At 34.8% G+C, this 22,205-nt stretch overlaps 1 protein-coding gene across 3 annotated transcripts; it reads right to left on the reverse strand.

The window, feature by feature from the left end:
- Positions 1 to 42: 42 nt before the first annotated feature.
- On the reverse strand, positions 43 to 22,075 carry LOC128557770 (uncharacterized). Of its 3 annotated transcripts, XM_053546009.1 has the most exons (6): positions 21,943 to 22,031; positions 13,702 to 13,784; positions 6,863 to 8,067; positions 6,056 to 6,191; positions 1,666 to 1,798; positions 43 to 624 (listed from the first exon to the last, which is right to left on the reverse strand). In XM_053546009.1, the coding sequence occupies exons 3-6, from the start codon at positions 7,639 to 7,641 to the stop codon at positions 539 to 541; spliced, it is 1,134 nt and encodes a 377-aa protein (XP_053401984.1). In that variant the 5' UTR covers positions 7,642 to 8,067; positions 13,702 to 13,784; positions 21,943 to 22,031; the 3' UTR covers positions 43 to 538. The 3 variants fall into 3 exon arrangements, with proteins under 3 accessions (XP_053401984.1, XP_053401982.1, XP_053401985.1); XM_053546007.1 differs by lacking the exon at positions 13,702 to 13,784 and having other exon boundaries at positions 21,943 to 22,075; XM_053546010.1 differs by lacking the exons at positions 13,702 to 13,784; positions 21,943 to 22,031 and adding an exon at positions 13,114 to 13,650.
- Between the last annotated feature and the right edge of the window lie 130 nt (positions 22,076 to 22,205).

The raw sequence follows: 22,205 nt of genomic DNA on the forward strand, positions 1-22,205 counted from the left end.
TAGCTCACCATAGTGGGCTAAAAAGCAGACATAACAACTGAATCTTGTATATATGAGAGAGGTGAAAACAAACTTTTATTTTCTTTTTATAAATATACAAAAAAATATGCAAATTAACAAAGAGAATGCATCTTGCATGTATAAAGCTGATTCTGAAAGCGTCTGATTAAGACTGTACACATACTTGTCAGTTAAAATCAAGTGTTTCTATTGCAATGAATCTGAAAGAGTTAAATGAAAATAAGGAAATAAAAGTCTCATTTCCATTATTCTTTTACACAAATATATCTCAACTTAATAATTCCAAGAAATTACTTGTGAAGCCAGAGCTTGTAATCCAGTACTGAAATGGCAATAGTAAAGAGCAATGTCAAATCCACCACAATCTACATAAACAACAAAATAGAACAGGTTTCCCAAGTAACAGATATACATGCTCATCACAGGATTGAAGGGAATCTTTGGATAACTACTCGGTGAATTTATACAGAAGATTTTTGATATTCCGGTGAGGATCACAGTGTCAGGTAACTCCTACTCAATCGTACTCGGAGCCAATTGTAATGCTGATTTCACTACCAACATTCAAGGTCGAGTGATACCAAATATCTGTGTCCAGCACAACTGCAAATAGAAAATAGTATGGGTACCGTACATGTACTTTTAAAGTACCTGTCAGAAATAACAGTTTTCTTAAATTTATGACAAAATGTGCATATGAGCCATGCCATGAGAAAACCAACATAGTGCGTTAGCGACCAGCATGGATCCAGACCAGCCTGCACATCCGTGCAGTCTGGTCAGGATCCATGCTGTTTGCTTTCAAAGCATATTGCAATTACAGAAACCATAAGCGAACAGCAGCGAGGCTGGTCTGGATCCATACTGGTCGCAAACGCACTATATTGGTTTTCTCACGGTGCGGCTCATATAGTGATGTAGTCTGGCTGCTTAAGGCAGGTGGCTGCTAAGATAAGTTTAAATTATAACAAAAAGTTACACTGAGAAGTTAACTGAATGACTGCTTAAGTCAAGTGGTTGTTTAACACAGGGGGCAGATTCAACGGTAGTTTTATTTATTTACTTTACCTTTATGGTAATTGATTTTACGATAAAACCAGTCATTACAAACTTTCACATCTCTTTAACGTTGCTTAATATACAGAAGATTTACAAACACTTTTGATGCCAAAAACCTCATTTTAATTTGAACGAAAAGAAACAATATATTACAATTCTAGTTGGCTGATTTTTTCCCCACAATCTAGCTGGTTACCCTTTTAGATTTTCTGGCTAGCTGGCAACCCGGCTGGACTTCGAGCAGCCATAAAAACATAAGAGAAATGTGTTCTCATACTTTATTCATATTCAACCTAGTCTCTTGCATTTTGAAACTGGCATTTAGCATAATGAAATAAAATTCAAAGACTTTGCCTCATTTGTGCTTGTTTATGTCTATGTTTTCAATCATTCAAACTTTTTCTGGTGACAAGGTATTTGAATAGTCAAGCATTGCTGTCCTCAGACATCCCTTGTTGAAATATACACAACACAAGTTTTGTCTGACTGACTGCTAGAAGGACAGACCAAGTCATATCTTAGGTGCCCCTCACATCCAATATTTTTTTATGGAGTGGAAGAAGACAAAAACATATAAAAACATACTTATTTGTCCAGGGTGTACAGTGACCTGAATCCTATCTGCACATTTATAGTAGCATTCTGGAGGTGGTTCAAGGGTCCATCGCTTTGTTCCTGTGATCTGTGCCTGCCAGGAGGGGTACCCTACATGATCAATCTGATAGAAACAAAGTACAGTATTATATGAGCCGCACCATGAGTAAAACCAACAAGTGCGTCTGCGACCAGCATGGATCTGGACTAGCCTGCGCATCCGTGCAGTCTGGTCAGGATCCATGCTGTTTGCTAATGGTTTCTCTAATTGCAATAGGCTTTGAAAGCGAACAGCATGTATCCTGACCAGACTGCGCAAATGGCTCCTTCCATCTTTTAATATCATGGTTGGCTTTTCCAGTTTATCAATGATTTCTGGTTTTCAGAACCAGAATTAAAAGCTTATAATATGCATGATTAACACTTAATACATTTATGTAATCTTTCTTTTTTATGCCCCCGAAGGGAGGCATATAGTTTTTGAACCGTCTGTCGGTCTGTCAGTCTGTCGGTCTGTCAGTCTGTCCGCAATTTTCGTGTCCGGTCCATATCTTTGTCATCGATGGATGGATTTTTAAATAACTTGGCATGAATGTGTACCACAGTAAGACGATGTGTCGCGCGCAAGACCCAGGTCCATAGCTCAAAGGTCAAGGTCACACTTAGACGTTAAAGGTCATTTTTCATGATAGTGCATTCGTGTCCGGTCCATATCTTTGTCATACATGGATGGATTTTCAAATAACTTGGCATGAATGTGTACCACAGTAAGACGACGTGTCGCGCGCAAGACCCAGGTCCGTAGCTCAAAGGTCAAGGTCACACTTAGACGTTAAAGGTCATTTTTCATGATAGTGCATTCGTGTCCGGTCCATATCTTTGTCATCCAAGGATGGATTTTCAAATAACTTGGCATGAATGTGTACCACAGTAAGACAACATGTCATGCGCAAGACCCAGGTCCGTAGCTCAAAGGTCAAGGTCACACTTAGATGTTAAAGGTCATATTTCATGATAGTGCATTGATGGGCGTGTCCGGTCCATATCTTTGTCATTCATGCATGGATTTTAAAATTATTGGGCATGAATGTGTACCACAGTAAGACGACGTGTCGCCCGCAAGACCCAGGTCCGTAGGTCAAAGGTCCTAAACTCTAACATCGGCCATAACTATTCATTCAAAGTGCCATCGGAGGCATGTGTCATCCTATGGAGACAGCTCTTGTTTAATTATTAGTTAACTTTTAAGACACATGCATGTCTTCATGTCATATGACGACTTCTTAGTGGTGGTGGCCCTATGGGCATTATTTCAGAATGCACATGAACTTGGATAGAACAATCAGTCTTCCTCAGATGAAAGAATTATACACCCTTTGGAGGGCTTACGAACCCACAGCAGTTTAAAGCAGTATGCCTTCAGATCTTTCGACAACAAAAAAATATAATTTTTTTAGATATCTTGAAATAAATGCTATATTTCTTAAGAAGGCTTTAAAACTTAATTACTGACAAACTTTATGTTACGGAAACACTTGAGAATTTGCTGTTTTTACTACTTTATACGATGAAAATTTCAATTTGAAAGAAAGATTATTTTTTAGCCAAATCTGGACCAGGAGGCATGCTGCTTTAAGGCAAGTGAGTACTTAACAACCTCACTAAAAAGGTCCAAGTTCATGTACAGTTTAATAATTGTAGATGACAAAGATGAAGAGACACCTTAATAAGATAAGGTTATCACAACTTGTCAGCCACTTTGACCCATTTTTAAGGAAATCAAGGCAACAAGAGGGCCATAGTGACCATTGAATATATGTATGACAAACTGAATCATGAATGGTAAAAAATGTGTTTAGTATAAAAACATGACAGGTTAAGTGTCCCTATCTGAACAAATTTAACAGAGGACCTTAAAAGGATGCTACCAACCAAATTTACAGAGTATCTGCCAAGCAGTTCAAGGGGGAGGCACCTGAGAATATTTCTTTTTGTTGCTAATTTAAATAGCCCCTTAAAAGGGTAAAGTATCCCTATTTGAAGGAATTCAACAGAGAACTTTTTGACAATCCATCAAGCACATAATGAGAAGAAGTTGCTTGTAAAAGGTATTTCTTTTTTAGCGCAAGAGGCAGTAAAACCCTGGGGATAAGTGACCCCATTTGAAAACAAGAGGACCATGATGGTCCTGAATCGCTCACCTGTCCCCATATGACCCAGTTTTGAACTGAGTATGACGTCGTTTTTTTCTATTATTTGACATAGTGACCTAGTATTTGAGCTCATGTGACCCAGTTCTGAACTTGACCTAGATATCGAGATAAAAATTCTAACCAAGTTTCATGAAGATCCATTGAAAAATATGACCTCTAGAGAGGTCACAAGGTTTTTCTATTATCTGACCTAATGACCTAGTTTTTGAAGGCACTTGACCCAGTTTCGAACTTGACCTAGATACCATCAAGGTGAGCATTCTCACCAATTTTCATGAAGATCTCATGAAAAGTATGGCCTCTAGAGAGGTCACAAGGTTTTTCTATTAATTGACCTAAGGACCCAGTTTTTAAAGGCACGTGACCCAGTTTCGAACTTGACCTAGATATCATCAAGGTGAACATTCTGACCAATTTTCATGAAGATCTCATGAAAAGTATGGCCTCTAGAGAGGTCACAAGGTTTTTCTATTTTTAGACCTAATGACCTAGTTTTTGACCACACGTCATCCACTTTCGAACTTGACCAAGATATCATCAAGATGAACATTCTGACTAATTTTCATGAAGATCCATTGAAAAATAAAGCCTCCAGAGAGGTCACATGGTTTTTCTATTTTTAGACCTAATGACCTAGTTTTTGACCGCATGTGACCCACTTTCAAACTTGACCTAGATATCATCAAAGTGAACATTCAGACTAACTTTCATGAAGATCCATGGAAAAATATGGCCTCTAGAGAGGTCACAAGGTTTTTCTATTTTTAGACCTAATGACCTAGTTTTGGACCGCACGTGACCCAGTTTCGAACTTGACCTAGATATCATCAAGGCGAACATTCTGACTAATTTTCATGAAGATCCATTGAAAAATATGGCCTCTAGAGAGGTCACAAAGTTTTTCTATTTTTAGACCTACTGACCTAGTTTTTGACCGCACATGACCCTCTTTCGAACATGGCCTAGATATCATCAAGATGAACATTCTGACCAATTTTCATGAAGATCCATAGAAAAATATGGCCTCTAGGGAGGTCACAAGGTTTTTCTATTTTTAGACCTACTGACCTAGTTTTGGAAAGCATGTGACCCACTTTTAAACTTGACCTAGATATCATCAAGATGAACACTCAGACCAACTTTCACACAGATCCCATGAAAAATATTGCCTCTAGAGAGGTCACAAGGTTTTTCTATTATTTGACCTACTGACCTAGTTTTTGACGGCACGTGACCCAGTTTCGAACTTGACCTAGATATCATCAAGGTTAACATTCTGACTAATTTTCATTAAGATCCATTGAAAAATATGGCCTCTAGAGAGGTCACAAGGTTTTTCTATTTTTAGACCTACTGACCTAGTTTTTGACCGCAGTTGACCCAGTTTCAAACTTGACCTAGATATCATCAAGATGAACATTCTGACCAACTTTCACAAAGATCCCATGAAAAATGTGACCTCTAGAGTGGTCACAAGCAAAAGTTTACGCACGGACGGACGCACGGACGGACGGACGGACGGACGACGGACGACGGACGCTGCGCGATCACAAAAGCTCACACTGTCACTTTGTGACATGTGAGCTAAAAATGAGTACCAACAAAGTTTGATGAAGTTCTATAAAGTGGTTCTTGAGAAGAAGTTGTCTAGTTTTCAACTTGTAGCTTTAGAATATCCTAAAGTGGCCTGAGGTCCCCTATTTGAAACTTGGGTGAAGACCTCACAGGAATGTTACAGACCAAATTTGATGAAGTTCATGAGAAAGTTTTTTTTGAAAAGTTTTCCTATTTTTAGCTCTAAGTGGCCCCAAAAAGGGGCTTAGTGCCCATATTTGCATGAATTTGGAACAGAATCTTAATGGGGATGCTACAGACAAATTTTGATGAAAATCCATCTACTGGTTCATGAGAAGTTGTTTAAAGGTTTTTCAATTTTTAGCTCTAGCAGCTCCTAAAATGGGCCAGTGTCCCCATTTAAAATAATTCTGGGCCAGGATCTTTCCAGGATGCTACAGGCCAAGTCTGATGTTATTCTCACCAGCAGTTTCACAGGAGATGTTTAATTAGGAATGTCGACAACCGACACTGAACCATCAACATATACTTACAGCTCAAGCTGAACAAAGTTTTAAGTTTAGAAAATCATACAAACAGTATCATAAACTTACATGCAAGTGTGCACCATACCCAGGGCTTCCCATGAACATCCAGTCAGTCTTGCTTGACTCGGAAAGCTTGGGTAGGAAGTACGGTCTCTTGTAATGCTTCCTTAATGTATTAGCTGCAGAAAAATCACAGTTACTCCTGAAACCAAAGAAGCAATACCTTGATGCAAAGTAAAATTATTACAAGTACCATTGTATCAAATTTAAAGCTTCATTTTTACCAATTACTAAAATTACTTTCACTAATTTCATGGTTGCCCCATCCATAAAAACAAACCTCTAAAACATGTAACATTTTGTTTTTATTTGTAAAATTTTTAATCCATAAATTCAAATCCGAATGTAATCAAGGTAATAAATGTTTTGGCAAAAAATTTACAGTCTTATGCCAGTGAAATAAAGTCACTTAACAAAAAGACCAGAAATGTTCTGAAACCTCTTAAGGCAACTCTCAGTATAAAATCTAAAGGTTTTGGGCTTCCGTTGTTTTGCTACATCCCTGCACATGAATGTGGTCTGTGAAAATTACTGTAAAGAAAGATGTATTATTGAATTTGGAAGGATGCTCCAAAAGAAGCCATTTCTTTGACTTTGCTGGATGTTTTTTTTTCTTTGTTGATATTCATACTCTTATATCTACAAAAGTATAACTGTATTTACAGAACTCTGTAGACCAGATTATACAAAACCTGTTATGTAATAATCTTTACCAAAGACCACTAAGTCTTGTGACTTATGGCAAACAAATTATACAAACACCAAACTTTCCAGCCACAATTTCTGCATGAGTATTTTCAATACATTACTTACCAGCCAATATACCAAGGTTCTGAGCCATCCTCCATCCTGGCACGTTCCGGGCTCATACTAAGTACCTCTCCAAGATTTCTGAAGTTTGTCTTATATGGAAAAAACTGGCAATTTTTCTCTTGGTTATCAAGAGCCAGACTCCCTTCTTTATAAATCTCCTTGAAAAATTCAAAACTGAAATATTCAGGAGCCGTCCAATTTTGTGTTCCATCTCCGACTATAACCGGCACTCCGCTGTATGCATAAATTTCCTCAAACTCTTCTTGGGAGATATTATAAACTGTATTTACTTCTGTCATATTTTCACAGAAAGAACATTCCACTGGTGGTCTAAATACGTCAGCCATATACTCAGGCATGTCAATAACGCAGGGTTCACTGTCTATGTCAGCACCATACAGACCCATCCAGGCTCGAACAATTGTCTCTCTGCTAACAGGCCAGTCCAGCAGGCAAGTAAATAGGAAAGAAAAATAAAATACAATAATGGTAATCAAAATAATTAAAACACATTTCATAAAAAGTCTGGTATAGGAGCCTTTCCATGAGATATCGTGAAGAATTCTTAATCGAGCCAAGTCATCGTCAGTCATTCCCATCTTAACTGCTTGATCATAGAGTTTCTGAAACTCTTCTTCTACATTAAAGTCTTTGGCAACCTTACTTTCTTTGTTTTCCAGATTTTTGTTTTGTAACTTTCTTTCCTTCAGTTCCATCTCTGCCTTGTCTACAGAACCTATGTCCTGTGTTCCATTTAGTGACTGTTTCTTTTTCCCCATGTTAATAACCGAGATAAATTAAAAACTTTTAAACACTTTCAATGTTAAGTGACTACACTGTTTTGAATTCCTGTACACCTAATCATACTGATTTAACACCAGCATTTTGATCACATTTTTACAGTGATTTACAGCAGTCTTCATTTTAGAGTTTTCAATTATTTCGAAATAGTATTAATTACCACCATTCAATTAACTTTTTCTGTCTCTCAAGCCAAGAGGTAATATGAATCCACTGCAATAATTTTTGTATCATCTTTGTGAATCTGTTTTTTCTACAATCCAACTTTTAGTCTCTTAGTTTTAACCATCAGCCTCTAAATCAAAAAATATTTTGTCTCCAACAGAGGACATCCGTTTAATTTTCAGCATTTTCTCTGATTCTCTGAGAGCACAAAACAATCAAGACTGCCTATTACCATATATCTGAAAAAGATAATTAACATAATCAATCAAATTAGGACATTTCATCAGCATTTCATCAGCTACTGTAATGAATTCAATATATCACTGGAAATAGAAATTTTATCTGTAAATTGGAATTCATACACCAATGAACAAAGTAGAAATTAACTAAAAGGTACAGAGTGATGTCAATAATTTAAGTCCCCAATAATTGAGTTACTTTTTGCCATTTTCATAGAATCAGGGACTGTACATGCAATGTATTTCTGTTTATTTTTGTCTGTTCTTTTTATACATGTATAAAAATTTGTTAAAGTGGTCAATCTCATTTAAGCAACATTATACAACATTATACACTTTTTTCTTTGACTATTCGAAGTTTTTATATTCCTAAACTATCTTATAAATCTTGCCAAATCAAGAGAAAACATGCCAGAGTCAAGAATTGAACCCAGGCCGCCACAGCAATAAAAACTTTCCCTGTTCTTGACCAATACACCACAGAGGAATTGTTAAATTCAAAGATTTACCTCAAGTAACCTGTTATAACCGCTTTTCAATTTTGAATGTAAATATCAGTAAAAACAACTAATTCTCATTTTTCCATAACATTGTCAATAATTAAGTTTCCAAGCTTTCATAAGAAATACATGTATACCTTAACATTAATTTCCTGATACCTAAAATTGTTTCTTTACCATCTGGAGGTCAGTGCCTTTAAAGTTTTGTGTTCAAATATTAAATTATTTAGCTGTATCTCAGTAACTACATGTATAATACATTTGATTGAAACTTCACACAATACTTTCCGGTCATCAAATCAACTGAAATAGCCAAGTTAGTTAACTCTTGATTAAACCTAAATGATGGAACACTTTTTTTAATAATGTCATTACAACACGACAAAACAAGAATCACCCTAACAGAAGGGTCAGTTTTATCTGGACATTTCTGTTTTATCCACCTAATCAGTAACAAGGTTTTTTGCAAATTGCAGCTTTATTCAATCTTTAGCCTGCTGGCAGAAAGTGATTCTGCCTTTGAGACCAGTGCAGACAAAGATCATTCTGCTAGCTGATCATGGTCTGCACTGTTTGCTTTTCAGTCAGGAAATTTTCAGTGAACACCCCTTTGAATAATAACTGATACTGCCCAAACTGAATGACGGACCAGTCCATTTAAGGTTAACAAAATCAAGATATAAACTATAAAATTATTTTATTCCAAAGGTCTCTGGTGGTGGAAGTTGGATCTTTTTGACTTTTTAAGATATCTTTAATTATTTCAACTTTATTCTATGTATAGCAAAGTAAGTTTGAACCTATTACCAAGGTAAACCTATTTCCATGGTAGTGTTTAATTTTTAGCTCACCTGAGCCAAAGGCTCAGGGTGAGCTATTGTGATCATTCATTGTCCAGCGTCCAGCGTCCGTCCACACTTTCCTTTAAACAACACCTCCTCCTAAACCATCAGGCCAATTTTGATGACACTTCACAGGGATATTCCTTGGATGGTCTTCTATAAAAATTGTCCAAAACTGAATTCCGTACAGAAGTCTGGTTGTCATGGGTATATAGGGAAAAACTTTGACGATATTCTTGTCCAAAAGCACAGGGCCTAGGGCTTTGATATTTGTTATGTAGCATCATCTAGCGGTCCTCTACCAAGTTTATTCAAATTATCCCCCTAGGGTCAAATATGGCCCCGCCCCAGGGGTCACATGGTTTTATATAGACCTATATAGGGAAAAATGTTGAAAATCTTCTTGTCCAAAACCACAGGGCCTAATAGGGCTTTTATATTTGGTCTGTACCATCATCTAGTGGTCCTCTACCAAGATTGTTCAAATTACCCCCCTGAGATCAAATATCGCCCCGCCCTGAGGGGCACATGGTTTAAATAGACCTGTACAGGGAAAAACCTTAAAAAAAACTTCTTGGCTTAAACTAAGACTCAGAGCTTAGATATTTAGTATGTGTTATGCTCTAGTGGTTCTCTACCAAGATTGTTCTATCATGACCCTGGGGTCAGTATAGACCACGCCCGGGTGGTCACTTGTTTTACATTATTCATTTTTGAAGCAGTGGCAAAGAAATTTGGACCACAAGCATAAAAGTTAATGTTTGATACGGATTTCAATATTCATCTTGAATTAAAAAATTGTCTTAATCATGACCTACTGACCTACTTTCTTGTTTTTGAAGGTACAGCATAGAAATGTGGACCACGTTTATAACTTTTGATACTGATTTCAATACTCATCTGTAATTTTCTTAACCCTGACCTATTGACCTACTTTCTTGTTTTTGAAGCTACAGCAAAGAAATTTGGACCACCAGTTTAATTTTTGAACAGATTTCTGTAGCTGTCTTGAATAATCTTTACCATGACCTACTCACCTAGTTTTTTTTAGTGAAGCTTAAGCAAAGAAATTTGTTTAAGCAAGCAACTAAACTCAGGTGAGCCATATACTCATTAACATACAGAGCCATCATGGCCCTCTTGTTTAATAAAAACATCCAACAACTGCAATTTTATACTTTTTTGATACATTTTCGTATATTTATCTTGTAAAAGGCATTGTTTCATAAAAGTAAAACTTCAATCATTCGATTTTTACATTTTTAAATAAATCTCTGAACTGTTTTTAAGAATTACCATTTATAATGTTTACACCATAGGCTTCGAAAGCTTACAATAACTTTGATAATTTCCTTTAGAATGTTGTCTTATGTAGATTACAAGTAAAAATACATTCTTATATATTAATTTGAAGTGTTTTTGCGAAAATTTTCATGAAAATAGTCAAAAAATACATTTTAAACCCCATACATTGGTAATACATGACATAAAAATAATCCTAAAGTACCCATACATGCCTTACTCAGTAGCTTAACAAAACAGTCAAAATAATTAGTCGTTCAGATTGTTTTATATTTGTGATGGGGCAATCTAAACATCAAAACTTTGAAGGACCAAAATAATGGAGGATAAATCACAGTACACGGTCCTGTAAAGTTATTGGTTTTATCGCTTGCGCATACTGGCGTACTGTACACGGTAAACGTTAATTGTGCACAGTACATACATAGGTTTAAATCACCAGAATATTCGTAATTTTGGATATTATTTGATAATTTTTACATAAATCAATGAGGAATTGAATCCCCTTTCGATACATGTAAGTTTTATTTGAATTTATGGCCAATTCGTGAAATAATCGGCATTTAAACTTATATCATGTAAAGCGTTGGCAGCGGTGAAAATTTCATCGGAAGTTGCTTCAACAATTTTGGTCTTTCAAGTGTTTGATGCGAGTGGGGATATCGCCCATATGAAAAAATTATTTCAATATTTCCTAGGATCTCATCAAATTAGTTGGACTACTTAACAAAAATAATTCAGACTGTTATGATCAATACAAACTGGCTCCATGCACCACAAAATGTTTGTTCTTAAATATTTACCAGTCAAATTAACAAGAGCTGTCGGAGGACAGCAACGCTCGACTATTTAACAGCCTTGTCGCTTGAATGAATAAGAAAGTCGAAAAAGGGGCATAATTTAGTAAAAAAGTAAAATAGGGTTATGGAACCTGCATAGTGCTTATCAGCTCATGACAGTGGACAAGTGTATGAAGTTTCAATCCATTCCCATTAATGGGTACTGAGATACCAGCTTAAATATAAGAATTTAACCCAAAAACTCCTAAGTTGAAAAAGGGGCATAATTTTGTAAAATGCAAAGTTGAGTTATTGACCCTTTGCACTGCATGTCATATCATGACAGTGAACAAGTGTGTGAAGTTTCAATCCTTTCCCATTAGTGGATACTGAGATACCAGCTTACATACAAAAACTTAACCAAAATTTTCTATGTTGAAAAAGGGGCATAATTTTGTAAAAAAGCAAAATAAAGTTATGGGACCTGCTTTGTGCATGTCAGATCATGACAGTGAACAAGTGTGTGAAGTTTCAATCCATTCCCATTAGTGAGTACTGAGATACCAGCTTACATACAAAACCTTAACCAAAAAATTCTAAGTCGAAAAAGGGGCATAATTTTGTGAAAAAGCAAAATAGAGTTATGGAACCTGTGCAATGTAAGTCAGTTTATCACAGTAAATAAGTGTGTGAAGTTTCAATCCATTCCCACAAGTGGTTACTGAGATACCAGCTTACATACAAAACCTTAACCAAAAATTTCTAAGTCAAAAAAGGGGCATAATTTTGTAAAAAAGCAAAACAGAGTTATGGAACCTGTGCAATGTAAGTCAGTTTATCACAGTGAATAAGTGTGTGAAGTTTCAATCCATTCCCACAAGTGGTTGCTGAGATACCAGCTTACATACAAAAACTTAACCAAATCGGGACGCGGACGCGGACGCCGACGCGGACGCAGACGCATGGGCGAGTCCAATAGCTCTACTATTCTATGAATAGTCGAGCTAAAAAATGCTGTCTTTGTTTAAAATATATGTTCATTTGATTCCTTAAGGTACTTCCACCATCTTGAATTCAGAGTGACCTTCATTTGTGGTGCAAGAATATAGTGAACCAAAACGTTCAAATGCCGCTGTTTCATAGCACAAAAACAGCTCAGTTTGCAAGACCTTAACTAAAAGTAGCTGTATAAAAAGTAAAACTGAAATTTGGAAATAAATAAAGCAGATATTATACTTGTAATTTTCCAAATTTTCGGTTACATTTATTAATCCTTTTCCATTACTTTATTAAAAATTCATGAATAGCAAAAGTTAGTCCAAAGTTTCAATTAATGCATAGGAGAATTGTTTTACTGAATAGAACTAAAATTATTACAAAATCTGTTTTCATATCTGACCACTGCATGTATTAAAATGAAATTTTCAGCATACATAAAAGTATTTCAGCATACATAAAAGTAGTGCAATGTGTGAACAAGATTTTTTCTATGCATGGTGTACCAAACTGCCTAAAATTTAAGACTCAATGTTAACAAGATTTAGCAACGATCCAAAAATCGTTTCAAGAATTGTGCCAGTTTACGAAAGGTTTAATTTATCATACTGGAATTGATGTACTTACGCGTTGCTCATCTCATGGAAAATTCGGTGGAAATGGAATTTTCGGCACTTTCTGCAGTAACTTTCTCACACATACGTAATTGTATATTTATAAATTATATAAACAATCGAAATATTTGCTTTATAACGATATATGCAAATATTTTTTAGACAATCTTGAAACATAATGGGCCACTGTATTTCCGCATACTGGACCAGGACAAGTTAGATGTGTACAGTGATTCCTTATTTCATGTTTCATGCGTCGTAAACTAACCAATTTTGACTTATTGATGTTTTATACAATATGATAATTTATGCAGGATGTTTTTAAAAATACAGTGAGAATAAATTGCAGAAAAAATGTACAGCCAAATATGTTCGGAGGTAATAAAACTTGTACATGTATACAATTGTATATAACTATAAAACAAACAAAATGCAATTTGTTGAAGTTTTCGCGCAAAAGCCTGATGATTAAAATCAGAAATATCTCAAAAGTAACTTGTATCTTGGCTCTTCGTTAAAGAATGATATTTTTCACACTTTCATAGATTTAAAACTGATAATAAATGTGTATTGCAATCCCGGCATACAAATGGACACTGACTTTACATTACTGTGGTGTTGACAGCAGAAGCAGCAGTCCAGTACTAAGACTGTTTACGAAACCAAGGATCAAGAGTTCTTCATCTGAAAATTACGAACATTCAGGACTCAGTGTCTAGTATACACCTGAAAATAATACACTTGCTATTTGCCGAGTTCACACTTGTTTTCTATCGTCGTTTATATAGAGTAGACTTTGAAATATTCGTACACATGCATAATGTCATAACCATTTCTTTTAATGTATGTTCTCTGAAATTAAAAGATAACTCAGGCTCAACTGAGACACCATACTTTAAAGTAAATTCAGTTTATTCACCATGAGGTTCAAAATGCACGGGAGTCTTGTGATAGTACATGCCTTTAATTTCACATGGTTGAAGTGTAAACAAACAGTTAAAATTGCTTCGTTTCATTTCTCACGGAAAAGATCAGGCAGTTTTTGATACTGGAATAATTATAGAACATTATATGTATTTAAAGTTGAGAATTGATTGTTTTCTACAAGACGTAAAACTAAAGCAAGTAAGCACTTTCACTTTTTCAGCAATTTCCCTCAGGTGAACTTTGACATTGTTTATAAAGAAAAGTCAGTTTTGTGTCATCTTGAAATGCGTTGTTCGGCTGAAACATTTAGTTCCCGGAATAGTTCTAAATGGTTTATTTTTGGGATTTCTGTTTTATCTATATATTCAACACAATGTGCAATATTTCCAGATTTTGAAAATGATTGAAATTTAACTTTATTTTAGAAAAAGTTCCGACCTTTCATTAACATTTTGCTAGCAGATGCTTACAGATTTTAAGTGAAACGGCTTTCTTGTCCAAGAGACGTGTGTAAAGCGAAAAACTTGGTTTACACATTGTGTTTATTCTTTAAATGTAAAGTATCGGCAACATGTAAAGGAGATCGGACAGTGCAAACCTATACTAAATGGATATCTCTAACCATGAATAAGGAGACATTTATATTTCAGTAAGGAAATCTGAGGTAAAAGAACAATTATATATTTAATTCCCTGAAATAAACATGGCGGCGAAATATTTTAGAAAAACTGTGCACGTGTTAATAGCACATTAGATTATGTTTAAAGGCATTTCCTTGAAAAAGTAGCGCTCATATGCACTATTTTGGCATTTCTTTGATTTGAAAATACATATTTTGTAGCAGCTTGGGTTGCATACGATACAAAAATTTTGCACCAAAAATTTTCACTTATTTTCTTCCAATGCACTGTGGAGATAGGGTTCAGCATAGCTTTCATGCTCGCAAATTTACCTACAGATATATCATTTCAATTTTTATCATTTATTTTTTGTGTCCTTGCATTTCCAAAACTGTTTTGAGGATTCTGATTTTTCGCATGAATTTCTAATTTCAATTTGCATAAGGTCCTTAATACCACAGTAATAGGTGCTCCCAGGATTCTGTCTGTCTGTCTATCTTCCATAACCGTCGAACCCCTTGCGGGGACGTAGACATTTTGCGCGTCAAAATCATAAAGAGAAAGAATATAGTGATAAAAATTTAGAGTGGAAGAAACTAAAAAATAACTTTGGTGAAATAAAAAGGTTAAAACTCGAGTTAGCAGGATATAACTAGGGCGAGACATGTTCAAGACTGTGGCACGGAACTGCTCTAGGGTAGGGAGGTGGGCGACACTGGGGGGAAGTTGGTTCCAGTGGTACACAGTTCTCGGAAAATAAGAGAACTTGTAATAGTCAGTGGTTGCAGTAATTAACCTATAACTTAGGGAATGGCCATAGCGGACACATCAGGTCATTGGGGTAAGGTGATCTACGATTGGGATAGCAACCAGATCATGATGAATCTTATAGAAGAGTGATAACCTAGAAATTAGTAGAATCTATACGCCTTAAATCCAGTCGACGAAGGTTTAGGGAGTGTAGCATATCTGTTACACTAGAAGTACGGCAGTAGTCAGTCTTGATCTAACGGGTGGCTCTCCTTTGTACGCTTTCAATTTGGTCTATCTGGGTTTGGGTGTGGTGCGACCATACCTCGGAGGCATATTCAAGCTGGGGTCGGACTAGAGTCTGGTAAGCAATGGTCTTAATGGGTTGGGATTTGACCTTAATGTTTCTTCGTAAGAACCCTAGGGTTTGGTTAGCTTTTTTGGTTGACCTATTTATGTGATTGTTCCATGATAGGTCATTTGAGATATCCATGCCTAGGTATTTAGCTGAGCTGACCGATTCAAGTTGGACTCCATGTAGGAAATACTGGATAGGGATAGGATGTTTCCTTCTAGTGGCGTGGATCACTTGACACTTGGAGGGGTTCAACTCCATATCCCACTCCAACTCCCACTTTTCTAGAAGTTTTAGGTCATTTTGGAGAGTGACAGATTGGTCTGCAGATGACAATGTTAGATATATTGCCGTGTCATCTGCAAACAGGCGGACTTTGGAACTGATTGTGAAATCAGGGAGGCACTAAGTTGACTAACTTGACTAAGTTACTGTTCAGTTGGTATCAAGTCAACTCGTTCCACAGTCAACTCGTCCCCGATTTGGTCATTTCGTCCCCCTCATCATAAAATTTGGTCAACTCGTCCCGGATTTGGTCATTTCGTCCCCCAAAATTGGTCATTTTGTCCCCCTCATCCTAAAATTTGGTCAACTCGTCCCCCTTTTGGTAATTTTGTCCCCCTTAATATTTTAAGCATTTTTGCATTTTTATGATATTTTTGACTTTGAAAACTTGTATTTAAAATCATCGTATGTTTTGAAGGAGTTATATTGGAAATAGTTAACTTTAAATAATTAGGTTTGATAAAATAATAAAAGAAATATACTGAAAATATAAGACAATTAACTGAAATAAAATACAAAAAATAAATACAATGCTCTTTGTATTAAAAATATAATATAATAGGAAATCTAATTAACTTTTTAAAAATCATAGTAAGAAAAGAGATAGCAATATTTAAATCGTTACCCCTGGTCATAATAAAAGAATGTTTTATTTAGAAATACAATAAAGAATAAATAAAATATCTGTCACATGCTTTATATTAATTTTTTGTCATTAAAGTAAAAAAGAAATACTTCAAAAGTAGCGAGACTGTGGTTTCTAAAAAAGTAGAATGAGCATATACCTGCATGCAAAAGGTGTTAAAGGTTATTAATCACATTAAAAGGCGTTGATTGGGCTGATTGGAAGGTGTTAATGGTATTTAATTGCATGAGAAGTTGTTGATTGACCGGATGAAATGTGTGAAAATTTTCCCCAAGTAGAATTAAATGTGTTAGTAGTTGACTGGAGTGAGGAAATCATTTATTATAAAAAACGTTTAATAAAAAGTTTAATATTATTCAAGAGTTTGAAAATAAGCAGCATCAAATACGGGCATTTAAACAGCTATCATGTTGTCCAACATAGCATACTTACAAAAACAAAACAGAAAAAAAAACTGGAAATCCTCCTTGTTAAATCGATCACTTTTAAAGCAAAAAGCTCTTAAAACAAACTTAAAGCATAAATATACTTATTTGAAAGAAAAAAACAGATTATTATCCTACTTTGATTTTTTTTTTTCAAAATACGTTTTAAAAAGGGGGCCGAAAAAGGGGGGACGAAATGACCGATTTGAAATCGCCGAGGGGGACGAAATGACCAAATCGGGGACGAGTTGACTAGGAATCTTGGACGTTTCGACCCCAAGACATTTCGACCCCAAGACATTTCAACCCCAAAATTTAATTTTCTTGGACAATTCGACCCCAAAGACATTTCGACCCCAAGACATTTCGATCCCTCAGAAATAGTTGTATGTTTTCATTTTATATTTTTTCCATTTTGCATATTTTAGAAAATATTAATATATAGATGTATATAAACATTCTATTTTTAAATGAATCATACACAAAATACATGTCAGTGAATAAACTGCGCTGACCGGAAAATTTATTATTGGAACTAATTGAATTATTTTTTCATGTTTAATTTGATAACCCTTACAGAAGCAAGCCTCTGTGGCGTACATGCTGCGTATTTGCTGTGTATATGCCGCGAACACAGTAGTACGCCAGAGGAGTACATTTTACATACACCGCATGCCGCGTACATGCCGCGTACTATTTCGACGAGTACACAGCATGTACGCAGGAGGTCACTAGTACACTTCAAGTACACAGCACAGACTCTGAAAATTTAAGGAGTACACTGCATGTACGCAGGAGGAACTTGTACAAGAAAATAGTACACTGCATGTACACCGGAGATACTTTGAAATTTGTGCAGTACACTTCATATACGCGGGAAAGACTTGTACAATTTCTTTTGGCATTTATACTTAGTTTTTTTTTTTTATAAGTTAAAGTCTGAAGTAAACTTCATATACGCGGGAGGGACTTGTTCATTTTCTTTTGGTGTTTATACTTTGAATTTTTTTAGGTAAAAGTCTGAAGTACACTTCATGCAGGAAGGATTTGTACATTTTTTTTTTTTTTGGAAGCAAGAACTTGATTTCCGAGTAACTTTTATCTTAATAGCATAGAATAGTTCAGATTACCGGTATTCTGAACAATGAAAATTTGCCAAACTATTTGCAATGTTCATTTGTGAAGCTTACATCTTAGTGATTTCTGAGCTGTACCTTGCATGCAGTGTAAAAATATATTCTTTTTCATTTTGAATTAATCCTGGAGCTTTCTAACTTGGATAATTGAAAATCCTTATTTGAACTTAGTTGCATTACATTTTGTGATACATGAAATAATTACCAAGATAATGCCTAATGAGAAGAATTAATAGCTCTCACTGTTTTTTGAATACTCTTAAGCAAAACACCATTCTATCATGATCTATAAAGGCTTTAATGCTCATTATGTTAACTCATTTAGGCCTCACCAAATTAAAAAGTTGTTCATCGGATTTGCCGCTCATATATTTTCAGAACGTTTTTGGCTAATTGCGCTCGCCCCATTGGAAAAAATCAATCCAAAATTTTTTGGTGCGCTACTTTTTACGGACGTAAAAGTGTATAAATGCTTATATAATTCCAGTCCTAGATTGTTCTCAGATGGATTTTAATCAAAATAAATACATACTACGCACACATCGTCTATAATAAATCATAACACTTATATTTAGTTGCATTAAAGTTGTTTCCCCTTGATGCAGTTACGCCATTTTCTTCAAATGTTTACCAAATTACATGCTACAAAAATTGATTTATTTCATTGAAAAGTGGATGGAGAAAAGCATACTAATTTATTTGATAACATCAATCTACATTATTTTGGTAAGGGTAAATACTTATTGATGCATGTCACTTATCTTTTTTCTGTTTTTTTCTGTCCAAATGATCAGCATTTGCATACGAAAGTTGGTGGGGTAAGGAATTTACATTATCACAGCAGTTTCGCCACAAGAGTACACAGCATGTATGCAGCAGGAGTACACAGCATGTACGCCGCAGGACTCGGGCCAGGAGTACACAGCATGTACGCCGCAGGGGTAGTACACCGCAGGCTCATTTGCATGTGAAAAGTGTATGTGCCGCGTACATGCTGTGTACTATTTCCCGCATACTAAATTCCTCCAGCGTACATCCTGTGTACTATGTAGTCCACAGCATGTACGCAGCAAGTAGTACGCGGCAGAGCTCATTTGCATGTCAAAAGTGTACTACAAACGTACTATCAGTGTATGTGCGGTGTATATCCTGCGTACTATTGATTTCAGTACACATCATGTACGCATCATATACGCTGTATGTACACAGCAAGAGTACGCAGCAGGCCTTTTTCTTCTGTAAGGGAATTTAAGAAGAAAATATATTATGAAAAATCAGTTTTTAAAAGAATTATAACATGTTTATATATGAATATAAAAACGTTTACTGCATTTATTGCCAAAGCACAATTAATGTCCTTTGAATATATGCGGCGAAACAAACACGTGCCTCTGATTAGTCCTGATAGAGTTTGATTGGATTATCACACCTATTGATTATATCCATTAATCAGTATATTTGTAAGCACACACAAGTTACATGTGACAAATAAATGTCTAACAAGCTTAAGGTAAGTGCAGTTAAATATGATAAGCTTTTATTTAATTCAAAAGCTAACAAAATTATGGCGATTGCACTCATCTACGAGTGCGCAAAATTCCCGTTCGCTCAACAAATTTTCAACTTCGTGTAAAAACGTTTTATGCATTTTATTTTCCTTTTGTAAATTAATTATTTATTTGAGATATGATTGAATTCTATCATAAACCCTAAAAACACGATTTATTAAAGAAATATCTGTGTACATTAGAGAATCTAGGACATGGGAATTCCGAATGCACTAATTTCCAGTGCGCACGCCGATTTTCAATCATGTACAAGACGTAACGCGCAAAGGTATTTTAATTTCCTTTTGAAAAATAATAATTTATGATATATATGTTTGAATTCAGTCATAAATCACTTCAAAAATACCATTTGTGAAAGAAATATGGGTGTATTTCGGTTATGGTAATTTTCCGCGTGGTGGCCGAATTTCAATCTCTTATGAAATCGTTTTGCGTTAAAGAATTTTATTTATCTTTCTGATACTTACTGCCAGTATTATTTATATTATACACGAATGATTTCTGCAATAAACCCTACAAAAATACCATTTATTAATAAAATAATGGTGTATTTCGGTAATGGAAATTTTGCGTGAACGTATTTTATTTTCCTTTCGTCGTATTTTATTCATTTATGATAAAATTATATGATTGAATTATTTAAAAAAAAAACTTCAAAAATACCTTTAACTTACAAAATATAGGTGTATCCCGGTTATGGAAAATGTATTCCGGTGTATCCCGGTTTTTTAGGTGGATTCCGGTTTAATGTGTGAAGTTGCTAAAATCATACTTTTAAAATCATACTCTAAATCACGTGTATTTGCTAAAATATTTAATACAGAAAAAAGTAATACGGCTGCCACATTTTCTTTACAGATATGAAATATGATAATATTTTTCCCCCGTTTTTAACAGAACAGTACTCATATATTCTTATATTTTGCAGTAACGGGGATTTCATGTTTGAAATTTTACAACTGGAAGGAATGTCGTTCATAACAAAAGAAAAGAGCAGTTGTAAATAACAAAAATCATATTCTGTAAAGCAAATACTGTATGTGTGCGTCAAAATCGCTTACGAAAATAACATTAAATGCGAAAATAAGCAATGTGTTATTTAATTTCCCTAATGTTTTCTTTACATTTTCGCCGAAATTAAAGATAATGTTGACACATGTTTATAAATATCGATGTCACCACAATCGCTTAATTGATTGTTAATTGCAATGCGCACACACGTGCTGTATATCAACAAACAATTAATCAAGGTGTGATAATCCAATCAAAAGATCACGTTTTTTCTGATTATGATTTTAAATATCAATGTAATGAAGATAGTGACATCTTAAACTTCTTTGAGTTACATTATAATTATTTATATTTGGTTGAAATAAATAAATAAAGAGGTATTAAAGATGTGACTTTATTAAAGTTATTTTCATAATTAAAATCAGCGAAATCGGCCCATGATTTAAAAATCTTGTTTTTTTTTTTTAATATAGCTGTGTACTAAAATAGTCTTTAAGATGATTTGAAAATATAAATAAACACCAAGTATGAAAATATGTTATATAAAGGTTATTTTAAGATAGATAATCAGAACGATTTGTTCTTAAATTATTTACGTAATAAACGCGGCTGATATATAAATCCCGTTATTTTTGTAAAATTTATAAATGATGATTATTTCGTTATTGTGAGATAAAAATCACTCATTTCTCATATGAAGGCATTGTACTAATAAAGTCTTTAAGAAATTAGAAGAATAATTTTAGAAAAAAATTTTTTTAGACAAATATGGCTCATTTTCGTAAAAAAATTCTTATTTTCGCGAAAATAACCGTATTTTAACATTTTATTTGCTAATTAAGCGTTATTACATTTTGAAATTGCTCAATTATCTATAGATTAAAGCTTAATTATAATAATGACAGCATTCTTAGATGTTTTCAGGCATTGAATGGGGTCGAAATGTCCAAGGAGTTGGGGTTGAAATGTCTTGGGGTCGAATTGTCTCTTGGGGTCGAAATGTCTTGGGGTCGAAATGTCTTGCTAGCGTTGACTAGGGGACGAGTTGACTGTAAATCGTTCAGTTGGACTTGGCAGCTTACTTCAGTGTATTTATCAAAACGTTTCATTGAACATTACCTAAAGATGAAATTTATTTAAAATTGAATAAATTAGGTGACTCTGTTTGGAATAACCGATACATTATCGCATCCAAGAGATGAAAAAATCAGCAATGTAAACAGTCGCTTATGCACATGACTAATATTAATTTATTCTCTGAAACAGAATATAAGCGTCTATCAAATGATCTTTTAAAAAATAAATTAAATTTTATATTCTCTGTCTCTTGAAAAAATATTACTAGAGATAAGGAACTCCCCTATTTTAAATAATAACACTTA

The sequence above is a fragment of the Mercenaria mercenaria genome, chromosome 6 (genome assembly GCF_021730395.1).
Source record: "Mercenaria mercenaria strain notata chromosome 6, MADL_Memer_1, whole genome shotgun sequence".
NCBI lineage: Eukaryota > Metazoa > Mollusca > Bivalvia > Venerida > Veneridae > Mercenaria > Mercenaria mercenaria.

Excerpts from the sequence above, each read along its gene's own strand:
- LOC128557770 (XM_053546007.1), bottom strand. The coding sequence starts at position 7,641 with ATGGGGAAAAAGAAACAGTCACTAAATGGAACACAGGACATAGGTTCT. Across the intron at positions 1,799-6,055 it reads GGTATGGTGCACACTTGCAT|ATTGATCATGTAGGGTACCC; the intron begins GTAAGTTTATGA and ends TGTTTCTATCAG. Across the intron at positions 625-1,665 it reads TGTACACCCTGGACAAATAA|TTGTGCTGGACACAGATATT; the intron begins GTATGTTTTTAT and ends TTCTATTTGCAG.